Source organism: Narcine bancroftii, chromosome 4 (assembly GCF_036971445.1).
Source record: "Narcine bancroftii isolate sNarBan1 chromosome 4, sNarBan1.hap1, whole genome shotgun sequence".
Taxonomy (NCBI): Eukaryota; Metazoa; Chordata; class Chondrichthyes; order Torpediniformes; family Narcinidae; genus Narcine; species Narcine bancroftii.
Genome location: NC_091472.1, coordinates 296,897,512 through 296,917,225, shown reverse-complemented (window position 1 = coordinate 296,917,225; position 19,714 = coordinate 296,897,512). Strand labels below are relative to the sequence as shown.

The 19,714-nt window shown below is 37.8% G+C and overlaps 2 protein-coding genes across 9 annotated transcripts in view; one reads left to right on the top strand and one right to left on the bottom strand.

Moving 5' to 3' along the window:
* The window catches only part of fmnl2a (formin-like 2a), a 268,529-nt gene extending 251,339 nt beyond the window's left edge, over positions 1-17,190 (top strand). For 2 of the 4 annotated variants that reach the window (XM_069935529.1, XM_069935533.1), the window contains 5 exons: positions 3,778-3,941; positions 5,186-5,287; positions 5,699-5,797; positions 7,043-7,166; positions 15,598-17,190. In XM_069935529.1, coding sequence (XP_069791630.1) covers positions 3,778-3,941; positions 5,186-5,287; positions 5,699-5,797; positions 7,043-7,166; positions 15,598-15,707 — 599 coding nt within the window. In that variant the 3' untranslated portion in view covers positions 15,708-17,190. Of the gene's footprint in view, positions 1-3,777; positions 3,942-5,185; positions 5,288-5,698; positions 5,798-7,042; positions 7,167-9,546; positions 9,641-15,597 lie in introns of all 4 variants that reach the window. The other 2 variants (XM_069935532.1, XM_069935531.1) reach the window with 2 other exon arrangements.
* A 1,667-nt stretch (positions 17,191-18,857) lies between these two features.
* The window catches only part of prpf40a (PRP40 pre-mRNA processing factor 40 homolog A), a 66,196-nt gene continuing 65,339 nt past the window's right edge, over positions 18,858-19,714 (bottom strand). For all 5 annotated transcript variants that reach the window (XM_069935534.1, XM_069935535.1, XM_069935536.1 and 2 more), the window contains one exon: positions 18,858-19,235. In XM_069935534.1, the coding sequence (XP_069791635.1) occupies positions 19,143-19,235 (93 nt within the window). In that variant the 3' untranslated portion in view covers positions 18,858-19,142. The remainder of the gene's footprint in view (positions 19,236-19,714) is intronic.

The following is a 19,714-nucleotide window of genomic DNA, read 5'->3' as shown; positions in this document are numbered from 1 at the left end:
TGCAAAAAGAAGAGAAAGTGGGGTAGTGTCTGCTGAACATTGTCCTTTTAGAAATCTGATGGGAGAGGAGAACCTGTTTCTGTGCCATTGGTTGATGGTCTTCGGGCTCTTCATCTGCATTCATCTTCATCTTCTTGATGTTAGCAATGCAAAGAGGGCATGGCCTGGGTGGTGAGGGTCCTCAAGGATAGAGGCTACTTTCTTAAGGATAGAGGCTACTGCCTCTTGTAGATGTCCTCGATGAGGTGAAGTCCATTGGCTGAGTTCAACTTTCTGTCGTCCTTTTCTGTCCCGTGCATTGGCACCTCCAGACCAGACAGTGATTCAACCAGTCAGAATGCTCTCCACGATACACCCGTAGAATTTTGCAAGAGTCATGGGTGACATACCAAATCTCCTCAAACTCCTCACGATTTACAGACACTGGTGAGCTTTCTTTGTGATTGCATCGATGTGAAGGCCTCAGGACAGATCTTCAGAGATGTTTACACCCAGGAATTTGAAGTTTTTAACCCTTTCTACTTCCGACCCCTCAATGAGGACTGGTTAGTGTTCTCGTAATTCCCCCCACCACCCCAGACCATTACCCCTCCCATCCATGTGCCCAAATTCATCTTAAATTTCATAATTGAGCCTGCATTTTCCAATTCAGCTGGCAGCTCGTTCCACACTCGGGCGACTCTGTGTGAAGTTACCCCTAATGTTCCTTTTAAACTTTTTCCCTTTCACCCTTAACCCGTGTCCTCTAGTTTTTTTTAAATCTCACCTAACCTCGGAGGAAAATCCTGCTTGCATTTATCATATCCATACTCATCGTAATTTTGTACACCTCTATCAAATTTTCCCTCATTCTGGTACGCTTCAGGGTATAAAGTCATGACCTATTCAAGTGATCATTTTCAGTGGAAGAATAATTTGGCCTCATCAATCAATTATCTATGTCAGCAAGAAATGAAGAAAATATTGTATCTTTTTAGGGTGGATGATTAGAAGCCGTCGTTTAACGTGCTCAATAAAAGAGAAAAAGTCTTTTCTACTCAGTAATTTACTTTGAAAGTAGGTTAGACTATGAATTTAGATTGAACATTTGCATTTTATCAAATCTGAACTCGGGTGGCGAGAACGGTTCTCTCGAGGAGGATCCTGATACAATAAGACCATAAGATAACGGAGCAGAAGTTGGGCATTTGGCCCATAGAGTCTGCTCTGCCATTCCGTCATGAGCTGATCCATTTTCCCACTCATCCTCTCTCCCCTGCTTTCTCCCTTTTGATACCCTAACTATTCAGATCTATCAATCTCTTGTTTAAATGCCTCCACAGTTGCCCGTGGTAGCATATTCCAGCGGTTCACTACTCTAGCTAAAGAAATTCCCCCCGCATCTCTTTTTTTTTAATAGATGCCCTTCAATCCTGAAGCAGTGCCCTCTTGATGAATGTGTATCAGAATTGTGAGGAAATTAAACCCGTGTTTATGTATATAATACATTTGCAACTTATATTTAGCATTAAGATCAGGAAGGAATTCTGGGTTTTAATTCCATTGTTGGAAAAAAAAATTATCAATGAATTAATGATGGATAGAGGTTCGAGAACAGCTGGCTGTAAAATAGTTGGTAAGAAACCAGGCCTACATAGTTCCTAAGTTGCTGAAGGATTATGTGGTAGAAATTAAAGAGGTGGTGCCATAATCTTCTCGTCGTCCTTGCAATCAAGATGATTCCAGAGGACTGGAGAAATCCAAATGTGCACCTGTGTTCAAAAACTAAGGAGAGAAAAGATAAGCTCAGTAACTACATCAGACTGACTTCTGTAGTGAAGAAGGAGGAATAAAAGATTCTGGAATGTAACATTATGTTGTAAAATAGCTTGTACTATGCGCCACATAATATGCTTGTTAGCAAAGTTGAAGCTGTTAATGACAATGAGTTTATTGCCATACATATTTTCGTGTACATGTGCCTAAAATTCTTATTAGCTTCAGCCAAACAGGTATTTATAAAGAAAAAGTATAATATTAAACTAATTAAGTTAGATAATAGGAGACAATATATAGTGCAGATGATGTACCACAAGGAGATTCAGAGTGTGGATATGAACTGCTCTTGAACCTAGAGGTGCTGGTTTTCATACTTCAGTACTTACAGCCCAAAGGTTGCATTGAGCAGAGGTTGTGAGCAGGGTGATGGTACTGTTAGAAGCAATGTGAATTTTTACAAATGGACTCAAAGTGGACAAGTAGAATTTTATGTGAAGATTATTTTAGCTGCAGGAAGAAGTTGTCCACAATAGTGTTTGTCAGAATTCTGGACTGGGGACCACTGCTTTTCCTAATATTGAGCACTTGGGGTGTACAGGACTGCCAGGGTGGGAAATAGTTTTTTCCTGTTGGCTGTGAGATTTCTTATAAATGAAACTGAGAAAATATTCAGAATATTTATATATATTTCTATAGTATTTTTATGTATGTGATTATTATGTACTGTGTGAGAAATGTAATATGTGTGTGTACCAAGGTCCGGAGAAACACTTTTTTTGTCTGGTTGTATATGTAGAGTAAGGGGATAATAAAGTAGAATGAGCTTGAATTTCAAAAAGTGCAAGTCGCATAAACTTGTAATCAAATGGTTGTGGGTAGGGATGAGGCAGAATAGTGCTAATAACTTTTCAAAGAAGGTGAGCCAATATAATGGGCCATGTTGTGCAATACCCTCATTGGGTGGTAACGATGCTGCCATCTGGTGTGAAGGACAAGGGTGGGAATGTGCCTGAGCCATGCTTGCAAACTCTCTTGACTGCACTGTGAGTTGAGGCAGACCAGGTCGTGTCAGGAAATGAGGGAATGACTGGGAAGAGCCCAAGAACTACTGACTGAGAGGGGGAGGAGAAAAACATTCCCCCCATCACCGCCCCATCAGTCTGACTGCAACCCTGGACTGCTAGCTCGTTAGTTGGTGTCCCTGTTACACCCTTGGCAGGCCAAGATGCTGGATGAGCCAGCAGTCTGGGTCTGGCAAACTGTAAAAATGGATCCAAATTCCAAAGGAATGAGATTAACAAGTGGACTGGGGGCTTTGTTTTTGGACAAAATGACTCTAGGTGAAGCTGGCCATTTACAGTTGTAAGTTAGCTGAGGCCAGCCTTCCCTTGGGCAATTGCACCTGAAGGCACACTGAAAGAAACAGCACACTCCCAATGGCATGCAACTGGTGAGCTCTGGCAGCTCAGTGGTCGTTGGAAGATCCATCCTCTTATAAACGGAAAAGGTGGCAGAGCATGTCCAGAAGGTGGTTTAAAAATTCTCGGTGGATCCTGGCCTTCAAGAAATTGGCTAAGAAGTTATGATAAACCTCATATAACACTGGTTTCATCACAGTTGGGGTACTCCACTTAATTCTTGTCAGTCCTTCAAAAATATCCCAGAATCCCTCTCAACAATACTGGGGGCTACCTTAACATATCACCAACTACCCAAGGGTAGTTACGGAATGACAATAAATACTAGCATTGCCAGAGACAGCTCTAAATTAGAGAATTCTGAAGGTCTAAATGTTGAGCACATAAATTAATTTGGAGATGGCAATTTTTAAGTAGAAAATAATCCAGTTTATTGTGTAACATTGTCTACAATGGAATCCATGGTTTATTGAACAAATTATGTTCATAATTTGAATGAAATTGACCCAAGAGTTATGATTTGCACCAAACATCTGTTCACCAGTTTTATTGTGTGTTTAGCAAACATGAGAGCATGTCTGACTTTGATGTTTTACTTTAGTGTCTCTAGAAAATGTCTTACTGGATGTTAAAGAGCTACAAAGAGGAATGGACCTCACAAAACGGGAGTACACAATGCATGAGCATAATGTTGTCCTAAAAGAATTTCTTAGCCACAACGAAGGAAAACTGAAAAAACTGCAGGATGACGCCAGAATATCACAGGCAAGAATTCTTTCCACTTTCTGCAATTCACTGAAAATTAATTGTTTACTCTGAGTTCATCAAGGAAAACAGAGCGTTAAGCAGAATTATCTTTGCAGTTGATGGTTTGATATTTTTTGGTTTGGTTTTTGTTCATGCTCACCTCTTGATATTGGGAAAGGTACATGGATGGAAAAAAAATAAGCTCACTATTTTCTACTGAAAATACATGGAATATTATTAGAAAGGCAACACAAATGAACATCTAGAAAACTAGCTATTCCCAGTCAGTTCAGTGCATCTGCATTTACTACTGCTTGTACTTCACCGCCAATTTGGCTGCACACAATTCCCTGAGTTACAATTAGTCTCTCACCTTAAAATTCTCAACCATGACAACTGCTGATGTACGCAATCATCGGAGAATAGTTGGAGATTGTTAAAATCCATGACAAATGGCAGTTCTGGGTCAAGCACTTCCTCTTTGTTTAAACTTCACTTAGGCTGGCACTGTGCATGACAAAGCAGCCATGTTTAATTAGGGGTGTACTTCATAGATTGGAGGAAACTGATCAGCCAGATTGATTGCTTCAGCACTACATGGGGTTGGGTCTCCCTGAGGCAGTCCTTTATGATTGATGAGTATGTTTATGGGCTCTGAGGTGACAGGTGAGGCCACAGTCTTTTCCATAGGTTGGGGTGGGGAGTGGCTGACCAAGGGGGCTAGTGAGTAGATTATATGCTCTCACTATTGCTTCTAGAATTTCCTCCAGCAGGTTGTTTCCTTACAGACTTTCTGGGTGTTTCTAATGGAGATTATAAGACGTTGATTACAGTGGCATTATTATTGCCTGCTTTCAACAATTTGTAAATGTAAAGCATATTATTGCAGGTATAACTGAATAGTTTTGAAGTAGAAAGGTTCTAACCTGTATTATATTCTAATTTCTGCTTGCACATAATTTGAGACGTTATTTGTAAAAGACATCTTGTCGTTTTCAAAATTTGACTACAGTTGAAACAAGTCTAGTCCATTTTCAACTACATTAATGTTTGTTAATGTTAAATAATTCTGCAACAGATAAAAATACTACAAATATGCATATTTAAAACTGAACGAAAGATGTGGAATAAAAGCTTGAGGTGTTGTGAAGGATATCATGTTTCATCATTTGTGTTTTAACTCTGTATCAGGGATTTCCTAACTTCATTTCAGAATTTATGCTAATTCAGTCATAATGCTTTTCATTTTACGTGAAATCCAGGATGCCTTTGACGAAGTGGTTAAATATTTTGGAGAAAATACAAAGACCACCCCTCCATCGGTATTCTTCCCTGTAATTGTACGATTTGTGAAGTCATACCGGGTAAGAATCCTTTACGTGTTTACATCTGCAAAAGACCCAGTAGATTTAACCTGGATTGGTGTAAATCATATGGCGTCTTTCAAAGCACAGTGCTTGCTTTCTTGCTTCAATACTTTTGCCTATCAGTTTTTCCTAGTTCACGTTGTGGAAGGTGATTAAAAATTGTGCAAAGATTTTGAGAGAGGAGGGTTTTCACTGGGTAAATTGTTTGACCATGCACTGCAGCAAAGAGCACCTTATAAAGGGTTGGAGATAACATTAAACTTTCCTCTTTTGGGAAACTTGCAACTTCTTGCTTTTTGAATGCTTGATTTAACATGCTATATTTTGTAATCCCTTACTGAAGAGTAGACAGTGGAATATGGTAAAAAAGGAGGAAAAATGTGTCAAACTATGTATCTTTTTCAATAGCAAGCAGACCAAGACAATGAGGTGAGGAAGAAACAGGAAGAAGCCCTGTTAAATAAAATTCTGGAGCAAGAAGCCTTGTTGGAACATAAGGATGAAAAGGTAGTGACATTGGTCAATGAAATGGTTTAAAAAAAAATACAAAACATGCAATGACATGAATGATATTGTGGAAATATTTTCTATAAACTCATTGATCATCGGTATTTTGAGATATGGAACAATGTTGCATGCAGACTATGTGGTAGATTTGTTAGAGATGGTTGAGTCATCTGTGGTACACAAGTGAATTTGAAAATTTTACCTATAAAAACCCTCAAATATTTAAAACATCAAAGTATGTTCTGAAAAATTATCAGTGGAAGGACTAAGGGGAAGTTGGTGACTGGAGAGGCCACTTTTGTGAAAGAAGATGGTTGCCAATTGGGCTGCGGTGAACGGTCACCTTGTCGAGGACTTAATTCATGAGCTCTTCAGAGAAGGCATCCTTTAGCCAACCTACCCTCACTGCTTCCACCAATAAACTGAGAGTGGGAATGAACTGATGATTGCAGAGTTCAGCTTTTGTCACAGGCCTATGGTGACTTCCATTGGGAGCTGGACAAAACCAAGTGATTGCTCTGACAAATGACATCCAGTAAAATACCAGCTTGAACACAAAACCCAACTGTCTTTCCTCAAACTATCGTGGATTGTTGTCTCCACATGTGTGTACTCTAAAGTCTAATTAATGCTGTGGGTAAAAGAGCAAGGCAGAGGCTTAAAAAATATTTACAACATAGCTCATTTCCTGCATCGCTCCCTGTTTTCGCTCTTAACTTCACTGCTATAGTTGGTCTTGCCTGTGATGACGTATTTTGCTGCAGCAGAAGCAATTTTTATTTAACTGGTGTTCCTGTTGCTGGACTTGCTCTTTGCAGACTACTACATCTCTGGGTAGATTTCTGCCTACGTTGGCATTGAGTCTCTGAGCTAAGACTCTAAAAGACCTTTCAATTTTTGTCTTATTCAAAAGCGAAATATCACAGATACTGGAAATCTGAAGTCACAGAATAAGCCAGCATCTGTAGAGAAAGAAAAGAGTTAACATTTTAAATCAAGTATTTTTCAACCACCTTCGTGCTTGTTTTTTTGCAAGGGCTCAAGGGAAGTTCTATCAGACGAAGTTATGAATTTTCAGCTGATGTATTCCGATGATGACAAAATCCAATCAAGTTTTGAAATATTTAATGCTTTGAAAATGAATTTCTGTATGAGATGAAAGATGACCTTTTCAAAATCTAGTAGCATTATACATGGGCAAAATTACAATTCTCAACGAATTTTGCATGTAATCTTTCTGTTTAGTCTCCGTCACATAAAACCAAAAGGCAACAGCAGGAGTTGATTGCAGAGCTGAGAAGGAAACAAGTCAGAGAGCACAGACAGGTGTATGAAGGAAAAGATGGTGCTATTGAGGATATCATTACAGGTAAGTGGAAGCAGAGTAGCCATGGAAGTTGAGATTTCAGCTTCTGAACCTTGTCCATCCCAGTATTTCCATGCAAGCAATACAGCCTTGATACACAAGAATATTAAATATAGAAATATCAAATTTTCAATTCTCAGGATTTCTGAAAACCATTTGAATCATTGTTCTCTTTCACCTTCTGTTCATGTGACTATTAGCTGACCCTATTTTGCCCTGAAGGACGAGATGTTCAGGCTGCTGACATCCCATGACTTGTCAGTGATACATTTTGTCTAGCCGACTCAAGATATTCTTTCTGGTGAACAATAAAATATATTGAGAAAAGTAATTTTGAATGGCCAAAATAATATTTTGTAATGTTGTAGCTCATTTTGGCCTGAACAATGGATAAGGCTTGTTTTACTAAATATCAAATAAACAGCCTTGCTTAATGCTGGCTGATGGAAGCTGAGTGGAGAATCACAGTGCCATCTCTTCTCTGATACTACCAGGTTCCAGATTCACTGGAGTGACGTCAACTCAAACCACTATTCAAATGTTTATTTTCTTCTTTAGTAATATATTTGAGCTTAAGGTTTTTACTTGACCATTTAACGATTGCCTGAAACTTCACTTTCTCCAATTGTTGTTTGTTCAGAATCGATATCACAGAAGATCATTGCAATCTTGTGTTTTTATGTCCGACACAATTAAGTCAGTGGGGTTACAAACTTCCTCACACCCCACCAGAAAAGTTAAGCCTTTCCGTTTTCAAGGGAGTGTGCACTGAAAAGAGCCTGGTAATTGGGATTTTCAATCCAGATTGCAGTTAAATGCAATGTCTTTAACTTTTGGCAAAAATATAAAATAGGTGTTTTGGGATTGGTTCATAGACTCCCTCCCCAGTCATAAGGAAGCCTCTTGAAAGGAAAATTCTAACACAGGCTGCTTTTCTCCAATTGCTGAAAGTGAAAACGACTCCCTCTTAAGGTCATTGTGCTCCTTCATGCAATTAATATCTCACACTAACTCCAAATTCTTTGGTTTCTCATTTTAATAAATGGTAGTGTAATGTATGCCTTAAGATAATCCCTTTAATGAGTGCTATTTATGTAACTTGTTAACGAATATTTACAGATGATTGCAATTGACTTTTTTCAATGCTTTTAACAAAAATGTTATTAATAAAAATCTTAAGTTCCCAAGTCTTAATTTAGTTATTGACTAACATTTATTAGTGCACTAGCTCATTTACCTCTTACTATTTCCTCTTTGTCTTGGTTGGCTGTTCCATGCAGTGTTGAAGACCGTGCCCTTTACAGCCCGAACAGCCAAACGTGGCTCTCGGTTCTTCTGTGAATCGTCTTACTTTGAAGATTCTCACTATTAAATCTTGCATTTTAACATCTGAAGCTCTTGAAGGTTGATTTATCTTTTGAAAATAAATACCTACTCATTTTTTTCACCACATGAAAGGTGATACTTGAAATGTGTGCTACATTTTTGGAATCATTTCCGACTCATTTTCCACTATAGTTGCATGTTTTAAAGTTACTGAGAACTTAATTGTGCATCTTGGCTGTTTGAAATGCATTGGTGTTGTATTGATACATTAGCTATTGTTTTTATCCATTATTTCATTGCCGTGCCATGCTTGAGCTATTCACTCTTTTTATAACTCACCTGACTGTTATTGAAGTGTTTGGTGCCATGAATAGAAATGGCTTAAATTACCTTGCATGAAAGTGGTATATTTTCTTTTTTGGTTTTGCTGTCAAACTAACATATGAATTTGAAAATATTCACATTTTCCTTTCTTGCTTACATGATTATTCTGATCAAATCTAATATTTGCATGTGTTAGATTTCCCTGTATTTGGCTTGCATGTACAGTATATGTGTACAATGAATGTAGCCATTTATCCACTTGCATTGAAGGACTTCAGGTCAAGGATTACTATTTTACACAATGCTCACTTAACAATTACATCTAACAGAACCTGTGAATTCCTCTCCTGTCATTAAAAATAATTCATCTGATCTTGCTAGCACTTGATCATTTAATGAAGCTCTATTTGAGATTCATGTTATTCTTTACAAATTTGAAAATTATGATTTAACTCTATTGCATAGGGCTGTGTTGTCCTGTCTTGTTGAAGTCAGTCTTCAAAGCAGCTTGTGAATTTGTTTCAATTATTCTAATTGCGAACTTGGACTCTGCCTTCTTGACTTGCTTCCATTATGTCCGCAACAACTGTCAAATCTGTTCTAACTTCTCTTTCGGTGGCTATTCTGCTACAGTGGCTAACCTGCACTGTAAATCTGGAACATTAAAGTAAGAATTATTTATTCCCCCTTTTCTCTCAAAAATTTAACCATCATTTGTGTTTTTTCTATTTAGCTCTAAAGAAGAATAATATCACTAAATTTCCAAATTGTCCCTCGAGGGTAAGGAATGTTTCTTGCACAGCGGTGGTGGAAGACGCACAGAGCTGGCAAGCATTGTTTTTTCTTGCTACAGCTAGACATTGGCAGACACTTTTAAAATGTGCATATGATAAAGCAGAACATGCAAGCTTTATCAATTTGTAATTGCAGGAGAAGGATGATATTATAAGATTACTAATTTTAACCGTTCACAGCAATTTTGGTGGATTGAAGTCAAGTTAGAGGCCCCTGGTCAAGATTCTCCCTGCTCATCTCCTGTAATTGTTAAAATTCCCTCCCAAAATATTGTTTTTGGGTGGGAGCTGGAAAACAGATTGTTTTTATAAATTATCTCCTGAGGTTGCAGCAGGAGGAACATTGTCTGCTATTCAGACACATTGACATCACCTGTAGGTTTGGAAACACAAATTTGCTTTTTTATGATTGGAGTAACTTCGATCAAAGAATGAGGAAGTGCACACAGGTTTTCTAAACATTCACACATTTCTTCTCAATTATGCCCTTAGAACTCCCCTTGCATGACTTTATTTGCCCATCCATCACAATTGACTAATTGCCTGCAATAGCTCCTTTTGTGGACTGTACATTCCAGAAGACTATTTGGGCCAATGGGTCTGATCTGCCATTCATCATGAGCTGATCCATTCTCCCACTCCCCTGCCTTCTCTTCATAACCTTTGATACCGACTATTCCCTTTACTGGATTAATTGAGTGATCTGTATTTGGCCCTTTGGTGAAACTTTCAAGAATTAAAAACACTGCCTTCACCCAGCTTTCAAAAGATGGACTGAAAAATTCATATTTTCCTACAACAATTGACCCGTGAGAACTATAATATTGGTGATAATGCCATCGGGATATCAAGTTGCATCAAAATTCTTTCCATCTTTGGACTTTAGGTTAATATCACATACAGAATGGTTCTACTTCAACTGTTCAGGTGATATAGAAACGTTACTAACGAGTAAAGTCTCTGTGTCACGAAGCATTATTATTCAATGGGATACAAGGCCACATTTAATTGCCCTGCATTCGCAAGTCACTGTGCTCAATCAATGCTGACTTCAAGCTACTTACGCAGATCCCAGTGATATCTTGGGGTATGGTTTTTTGCCTTCAGATGCTGTCAATCAAAACTCCAGGAATTTCCTGGCATCCAGCAACAATGATGTAATTCGGTGCTTCAGACAGCATCCATTGGTTAAAAAAAATGATCGGGATCCTTTATCAAAACTGAAGTGGAATGGGGACCTGTAAATTATTATCGGGGGGGGGGGGGGAAAGAATCTGGGGAGGGGAAGAGAAAGGGGATTGGACAGGAAGGTGGCAGAAGTGGAGAGGGAGCTACCTCACTGTTGCTCAATGATGTCATCAAGTTAGGTGAAAATCACAGTGAAGGAATTCTTGGCAAGCAAACCAGGATCCAAGCAGCATTTTTGGCTAATACTTTACCTAAAAATTTCACTATGTGAAATGTGATTAGAATTAAAATCACAGAGCAAGTCATCTCAAACATTTGAGCAAAATTTTAAAACTATTAAATATTTGAGAGAATTAAAGTCCACATCCTTGAAATTAATTTTGTTTTAAATAAAGGTAGATGAGTGGCAGTTAGAGCTTAATATATTCTTATGAGAACTCATTCCACTTCATCCAATAAACTGACAATCTTGGATATTTAAGGAAAATGCAGGAAAGTGTATCAACCATTTTAAAGGCTACCTCTAACTCAAAGCCTTTCTTTAATATAGAGAGATCATGGATGATCCTTCAAGTTTGGCTGCCCCCCAAATTTGTCAATATTCTGTTTCTAACAAAATGATCCTCACCCATGGATCTAGTAGAACAGTACTTCTCAACTTCTTTCCCCCTTACAGAGCACTTTAAGTAATGCCTTACTAACCATCCTATGCCAGAGGTACTCTGCTAGTAAGGCATTACTTAAGGTGCTATGTGAAAATAAAGGTTGAGAACCACTGCAGTAGATTCCATCTCACTGTAACGTCAGGTCATTTCATCATGCCAGCTCTCTTCTCCATTCTCCTTTTGTAATATTTCAGGTTCAACTTGCACCCTTAGAGTAAATCTTCAGTAAAAATGAGAAACTGCTCAACCATTGTTCCTTCCTATTCTAGAACCAAATCTATGCCAGTTTCACTCATGAAGTTATAGTGTGAGGATGATGTTTGTGTATGGGTGCTCCAAACCATTCTTCTTTATCTGCCCAGATGCACACAAGAGGTTCACGATAATCGTCAAGGCAAAACATCTTGACAAAGCTTCCCACTCCCTCTTCTCCTGGTGAAACATTATGAACCCAGATTCCTCTGCTAGTCAGCCCTCCTTTCTCCCTCTCTATCTGCAAGCATCAATCTCGGGGAGCACGCAAGAACTTAACCATTCCCTGCACCTACTGAGTTGAGCTCCATCTTCTTCCAATAGCAGAGGCTGCAGCTCTCATGTGTTCTAAGAATCCAAAGAACCTGTACTAAGAAGTAAGCCATCCTCTGATGTGACAGACTTTCCAAGATGACGGTAATTTTATAGCAAGAATAGTTGATAATACCTCAAACTTTCAGCTGTCACTGATTTCCGGAAATTTTATAACAATTACAGCATAGAAACAGGCCACTTGGCCCTTCTAGTCCATCACGAACACTTTCGCCAACCTGTAACCCTCCATTCCTTTCCTGTCTATATACATAACCAACTTAAATGCTAATATTGAGCCTGCCTCTGCCACTTTGTCTGGAAGCTTGTTCCTAACACCCTCCACTCTGAGTAAAGTCCCCCTCATGTTTCCTCTCAACTTTTGCCATCTAACTCTCAGCTCGTCCTCGTTTGTATCTCCCCCTTTCTTAAACGAAAATGCCTCTCAAGGTCAACTCTTATCTATTTTAAATACCTCAATCAAATCTGCTTTCAACCCAAAGAATAAAGACGTAACTTATTCAACCTTTCCCTATAACTTGGACCCTGTAACCCTGGCAACATTCTAGTAAATCTTCTCTGCACTCTCTCCAAATTGTTGATAGCTTTCCTATACTTTGGTGACCAAAAATACTCCAAATTTGGCCTCACCAATGCCTTGTACAACTCTAACATAACATTCCAACTCCTATACTCAATGCTCTGATTTTTAAAAGGCCAACATACTATAAGCTTTCTTCACCATCCTATCTACATATGACTTCACCTTCACAAAACCTATGTACCATTATTCCTCGATCCCTCTGTTCTACTGCCCTATTTTGATTAGCCCTACCAAAATGTAACACCTCACACTTATCTGCATTAAACTCCATCTGCCATCTTTCAGTCCACTTTTCTAACTGGCCTAAGTCCCTCTACAAGCTTTAAAATCCTTCTTCACTTATCGTTCCACCTTTCTTTGTATCATCCACATATTTACTAATCCAATTTACCACCCCATCATCCAGATCATTAATGTATATAATAAATAGTAATGGGCCCAATACTATACCCTGAGCCACACCACTAGTCACCAGCTTCCAATCTGACAGTTATCTACCACTACCTTCTGGCATCTCCCATTTCAACCATTGTATAATTGCAAAGCCTTCCAAATAGAATCACCATACAAAAACAACAAACAAACAACAGCTAATATTCCATCTGGGCATTAACATCAACTACTCGAGTATCTGTTCAGTAGCTGCCCTGTCTCTTTCCTCCAGCTCCCCAACCCCTTCCCTCTCCATTCAGAGAGCTTCCCCTTTCCCCATCACCTCAGCTTTTTATCTCTTGCTCCCCCATCCATATCCACCTATGACCTCTTGCCCGTCAGCCTGTGTTCCTCCCTCCCCCCACCATTTTATTTTCAGGCACTTTTTTCAGCTGCTTTTTTGCTCAATGGACCCAGGCCCAAAACATTGGTTATATATCTGCTTTCTATGGATGCTGCACGACTTACTGTTTTTCCAACACTTTTGTATATTTACATTTAAATCAAAAATTGGTCACCATTTCTGAGCTTTTAGGGCTGGAAGGCTACAAGGTCTGGATCTTGAATCTTGCCATATTCCCATCCCCAAGCCAACAGTTCCTCAATTCCTGCAAATGAAACATTCAAGCAGGTTTTTCCCATCTCTCAAACTAAATATGAAATGGCCTGGATCCTTCAGAAATTTCAATGTTCAAACTTAATTTAGACCCAGGATTCTTCTTTACATGAAATATTGATTCATTCAAATCCTCAATACTTGGAATATTTATTCCATTCCTCATTATTTTCCATTTAAAAATCATCCATAAACCACTTCAACTCCTGCCTTCCCTCCAATTTTCATCTTTATTTTCTATTGCCTTTTGATCCTCCAAATCTAAATTGAATCTTAATTCACATCTTCAGTTTTTATCTGCGCCTAAAACACCAAACCAAAATCCTCCCCAAAACACCCTTTTCACTAAAATGTTTCACCTCAATTCTTGCTGCAGTTCAAAAGAAACATTTAATTTGGGAAAGAAAAGTGCCACTGAGTGTTTTCTGAAGCAAATGAAACCTTATAGCGACTTTAACAAGGCCGTTAACACTAAACTGGTCCAAAAGGCAAAAGCACATAGGATCCAAGATGCGTTGGCATACTGAATCCAAAAATAGCTTATTGAGAGGGAGCAGAATGTAATGGATCTTTTTATGACCAGAAGTCTGTAACCAGTAATGTACCATATAGGAATTGGTGCTGGGACTATTGTCATTTTTTGAATGAATTGGATGGGAATATAATGGTCTGATTAGTAAGTTTTCCTTAATTAAAAAATTGATAGACTTACAGATACCATAGAACATTAAGGTGACAAGGGCATAGTAGTAGTTTGGAATGTCAAACACTGACAAGAAATGTACGTTAAATGGCAAGAACATGCATTTTGATGTGCAGACACCTTGGAGCACCTTTTTAGTTCCCTGAAAACTGTGACACAGATGGATAGGGTAGTGAGACATGGCCCCAGACATGGTAAGAATGACAAGTTCTGACATTGGGAGTATGTGTGTGGTTCTTGTCATCACACTATGAGTTGGATGATCTTTAAATCAAAGCCAACATACTGTTTGACTTCCAAATTGCTTGCTCTAGCTGTATGTTGATTGTCATTGATTTTGAGTGTTAGGACACTCATGAGCACCAACAATTTTCACCAGTGAACAACTTCATATTTTTTCAGGTAACATTCTATTTGCCGTGGCCTTCCCCATTCACTTGTCTAGATTTTCTTGAACTCTCTGTATTGGACTGACAATTTACACCTCTACCCAACTTTCTATTATCAGAAAATGTGCATGTTATTCTCATCCAAACAAATTGTGAGCAGCTGGGAGATTACTATTCCCATTGGAAAATAATTTGTTTATTCCTACTCAGTACATGTAATTTCCTTTTCACAGTACTTCAACAAATACCCAAAATGGGGAAAAACAAAGACAGTGACAGTTTTATTCAAAACTGAAACACAGAATAATTATTTGGAGAAATGCAGTACAGACGACCTCCACGTTATGTTCCTAGAAAACCATTCCTGTCACAATCTTCTCTAACATGTCAGCTCCATGTGCACCAAGAAATGCAAGTAGCAAATAATAAATGGGTCTTCTACCCCCCAAACAAATTTTAAGATGGTAATTTCGAAATTCTGTAAGGATGAATTACCATGACCCAAATGGCTGTAATGCAGGGGTCGTCTGAACCATGCAAGTTGCTCGGTGTAGCAGGTGTGTGATCAGAAAATTGGTTATGATATATTATCATCTGTTTAATTAGGTGATTTTTAAAAATTCCATTTAAAGCCTTGAAGAAAAATCTGGAAACATAAGTCATTCGAGAGCAGTTAATACTTTTTAAATACAGTTACATACACCTGTTTTGAGATTAATCATTATACACAAGCTGCTTTGCTAGATTGCCTTCTCATTTATGATAAAGCAAACCTTTTAAACCATTGATTGTCTTGTTACATTTTAATTTGAACTTTATTTCTACACAGATCTTAGGAACCAACCATACAGGCGAGCAGATGCGGTGAGGAGGAGTGTGAGAAGACGCTTTGATGAACAAAGTTTGCGCTCAGTGAATAGCACTGAAATGGCATTATGATGGAGAAGGGAAGTGTGGAGAGAGTATGAGTGTACTTGAATGTTATGATGTCTGTGTGGTGTTTGTTTGTTACCACATACCTGCTAGTTTGGCATGCTGTTGGAGTGTGGAGTTAGGACAAGAGGAAGAATCACAGGCAGTTGGTAGATTTATTCAGCCCAAATTAATAAGTGCCTCAATGTAAAATTTCCTCTGAAGCTTAACAGTGTTGTTACAGTTGATATTGCAACTGGTAAGTTTTACAATTTTCCATTAATCTTAACAAGGTTGTGAACTAAAATTGTGAATGTAAACTATTTTAATTTTTACAAAATATATAATTGAAAGCAGGAAAATAGATATGCTTGCTTGGTGGAGATAAAGAATAATGCATGTGGAATAGTTTGCCATAAACTACCATGGCAACAAAAGTTAAGAGTTCATTTGAAGACTGCACATATAGCTGTGTGGCAGAACATTTGTTTTTATTGGCCCTGAGGCACCAAAATTGTGTGAAATTTGCCGATTTAAATAGAAAGCAACAATCATCAGTTTATCAAAATTGACTGATCAATAAATGCAATGGGCATTTTTCAGCAGTATCGGGTTAACAAAAATGTTATATACATCAGAGTATGGATGACTGAGGAAAAACCTGTAGATACGACTGAGATATTAACCCTGAACTAAACAGTATTAAGCATGAGGACCAAAAGTAGAAATTTGTTACAGGAAATAAAAAGGTGTAAAATTGTATATTAACACTTTTCAACAGTTGAAGTAGAAAATGAATTTGTGTACTTCTGAAAAGGTGCCATTTGGCTTTATTTTAATCTCCTTGGTTGCATTGCCTCGCCACATCGATTGTAAAGTTTATTGTATAGTATTTAACCACTGAACTCATTACTGTACGCATTTGGCTCATGTGACCCACTTGTGAGCGGCATTTTTTGTTTTGAACAGTGTAGTTATATTTAGATAATGCTATTCTAAATGTACAGATATTTTGCTAAGAAATCAGTGCATTTTTATGGTTTTTTACAGTTCTTTGATTCACTATAGCCTCTGGGTAATATTGTACATATTGTTTAAAAATTATTGCAACAGCTGTCCTATACAATTTGAATGTTATTTTAACTTATAGTTCTGTTTTTATATTTAACTAAAATGACAGTGACCAGATTAACTTTGGCTTACTATTTCACTGTAAACTTAGTTTATATCAATTCTACATGGTGTGTATATGCTGCATCAAACATGCCAATATTGAGTCCTTAGTCCGCCATGTTAATAAGTATAATTTTTAATTTTAGGCCAAATGAACACAAATTCTACAATGCAGATTTGATCGAAATCTGGAACAATGACTGGAATGTTGGCATGTTTTGCTTGCGAACTTTTGTTTCCTGCTTGTTGGCAAATAGAAAATGTTTTATAAAAAATATAGAAACAAGATTTGTTAATGGCATTTGGTCAAATAAACTTCTTTACACTACTACACAAATTTAGTCACTCGTTCAACATAGTTCAAGGTAAACCTGGCCAATGCATAACCTTTAGTTTTTGTAGTTTGAGGAAGTGGAGAAAAGCACGTCACGTTTTCCTTTTACTTCCTTGAACCCAGTAGAAGTTACTATCCTGTGTTTGGGATTATTAGTAAAGGGCAAACCATGTTATAATTTACTATAGAAATATCAAGATTCAGTCACATGATCCTTCTGTTGCTGCAGGTATATTGCTCCATGACCAGCTCCTCCCATTGACAGAGGTAACTCTGACACCCTCAGCTGTGGCTAAAACCAAATTTGCACAGAAGCTCAATGAGAATGGAATAAAAGGACCTCTACTACATAATTTGACATCCCTCATTCTGAGACGCATCCTTCGGACTAGGGAAATGATTGAACTATGCCTGTAACAGCTGGAAGAAAAAGGCATTGATTTTCTCCCAGTCCTCAAAATATAAAGCAACAAATGTAATTTTTGTTATCTGGAATAGAATGAGATTTAGCATATTTCTGTTTTGATTAACCCATGTCAGAATTATCCTCGACATGAGGAATAATCCCATTTATCAATTGTGAAAAAACTAGAGCAACTATTTTTGACTGTATATTCCTAAACTATTCAAAACAATTTGATTGAGGATATGGAGCTTTCCATTTCTTGTCACTTACTTGAACACCTTTTCTTGCTCCGAAATGCTGCGATAGCTTATCTATTACATTTAAAATCTGAGACAAAGGTAGTAAATTTCCAGACTGCAACTGTGAAAGCAGTCTTATTTCATAGTTAGCGCAATGCCTCGACAGCGACCTTGAATGGGGTTCAAATCCCGCAGCATGGACTTGTGGGCCAAAATAGCCTGTTACCGTGCTGTAGGTCTAAATTTAAAAACAGATTGTTATGCAAACAACAATTCAGAGTAGATTTTTTTCAGCAGAAAACAAATTTTAATGTTTCTGTGATAAAACATACAAAAATATTCTGCTCCCTTTCTGAGCAACACTTAAGTATTTCAGACACAAGTATATACAGAGATGGAAAATAAACCCTCTGCTGCATTTCATGCCTTGGAAAATTAAATTTTAGAATAACTTCAATAAAAATTTGCCTGACTGTTTGGGGAAGTGAACCTTGCTACACGTACAAACTTTCTATCCTGCATCATGCTCCAAAAAAAAAGCCATCTCTTACAGTGTTTTCAAAAGGCAAATTAGAATTGAAGCTACCAAGAATTCCAGTTTAGTATTACTTATAACACAATGAAATCCTGCTACAGTCTAATGTCCTAGACATTTAAAGGGCAACTCAAAGATACGAGGTGTCATTACAGCTAGCTTTGCTCAGTAATTACAAAACAAAAGCTGTCAGAAATATCAAGTAGCTCAACCGCTGAACATTTTCTGAGCCATGTAGCTATTTTGTTAATCATATACAATGGTGAAATAAAACAAAACCACAACATTCCATTGTTATTAGCCTTTCCCATTTTAGAAAGTGAAACAATTTCTGGTCAAATTCTGGACACTGTTTTATCTTCAACCTTCTAAAAGCAGACATAAACTGCTTACAGTTTCTAGGATCAAAAGCTTGCTGTTAGATACAGAAACACACCAGAAGTGACTTTTTACCCTGTACACATTAATTAGAATGCAGGTGCTCTTCAAGAAACTTTGAGTAAACTTTAATACCCATAATGAGTACTGTAGCATGATATTCACCAAAACCTAAGTTGGCAGATCTTGGAATCAGAAGGATTTATCTACATAATAAGGAAACGTTGTTGCTCACATATTGAAAGGAAATCTGGATACTGGATTCACAAATAATCATTTCCCCTGTAAAAATTACAACAAGTGTCAAAGCATTGGAAATTACATTTAATCCTCTTGCGTGTTAAAAGACTGCCCTCACCCAACTTTGACTTGAATAATTCAAACATAGATGTATTCATTATTGGTCATCATCAAGTTGTTGCAGAAGAGTTCGCCTTCGTTTTTCCAGCTCCCCTTCACTGAGCTCACTATCAGAAGTTTCCCAGTTTGCCTACGGCCAGAAAGCACAAAGAGTCAGTTCTCATCACCAACCAGTTTTCTTCAGTGCATAGCTTTAAAGGCAGTTCTGAAAATGCACACCCAAGTTATTTATCATCTCAATCAGGAATTCCTAAGAGATCCTATAACTTAACGTGCAGCAAATTGCATCCAACAACTTAAATCTAAGTAAAGCATTTGGCTTTCCTAACCAAAATTGTTGCTGGTTTCCCATACCTATATTAACCTTGTCCCAATGCCAGGCCTTCCAAATCAAGGCAGTTACATCATGGTATCTGTAGTGACTTAGCTCCAGGTGTCACACGGAGGACACCTTGTTCCCAGAACACTGAGAGCCTTTAGCAGTTGTATTGAGGTGAAGACTTAAAACTTAGAAATGAACCCAAAATAAAATTAAAATTGAACAAATTATGAAAAAAATTATAACCCTCAACAAAATAAATGGGATTTCGGATCAGGTGGATAATGTTA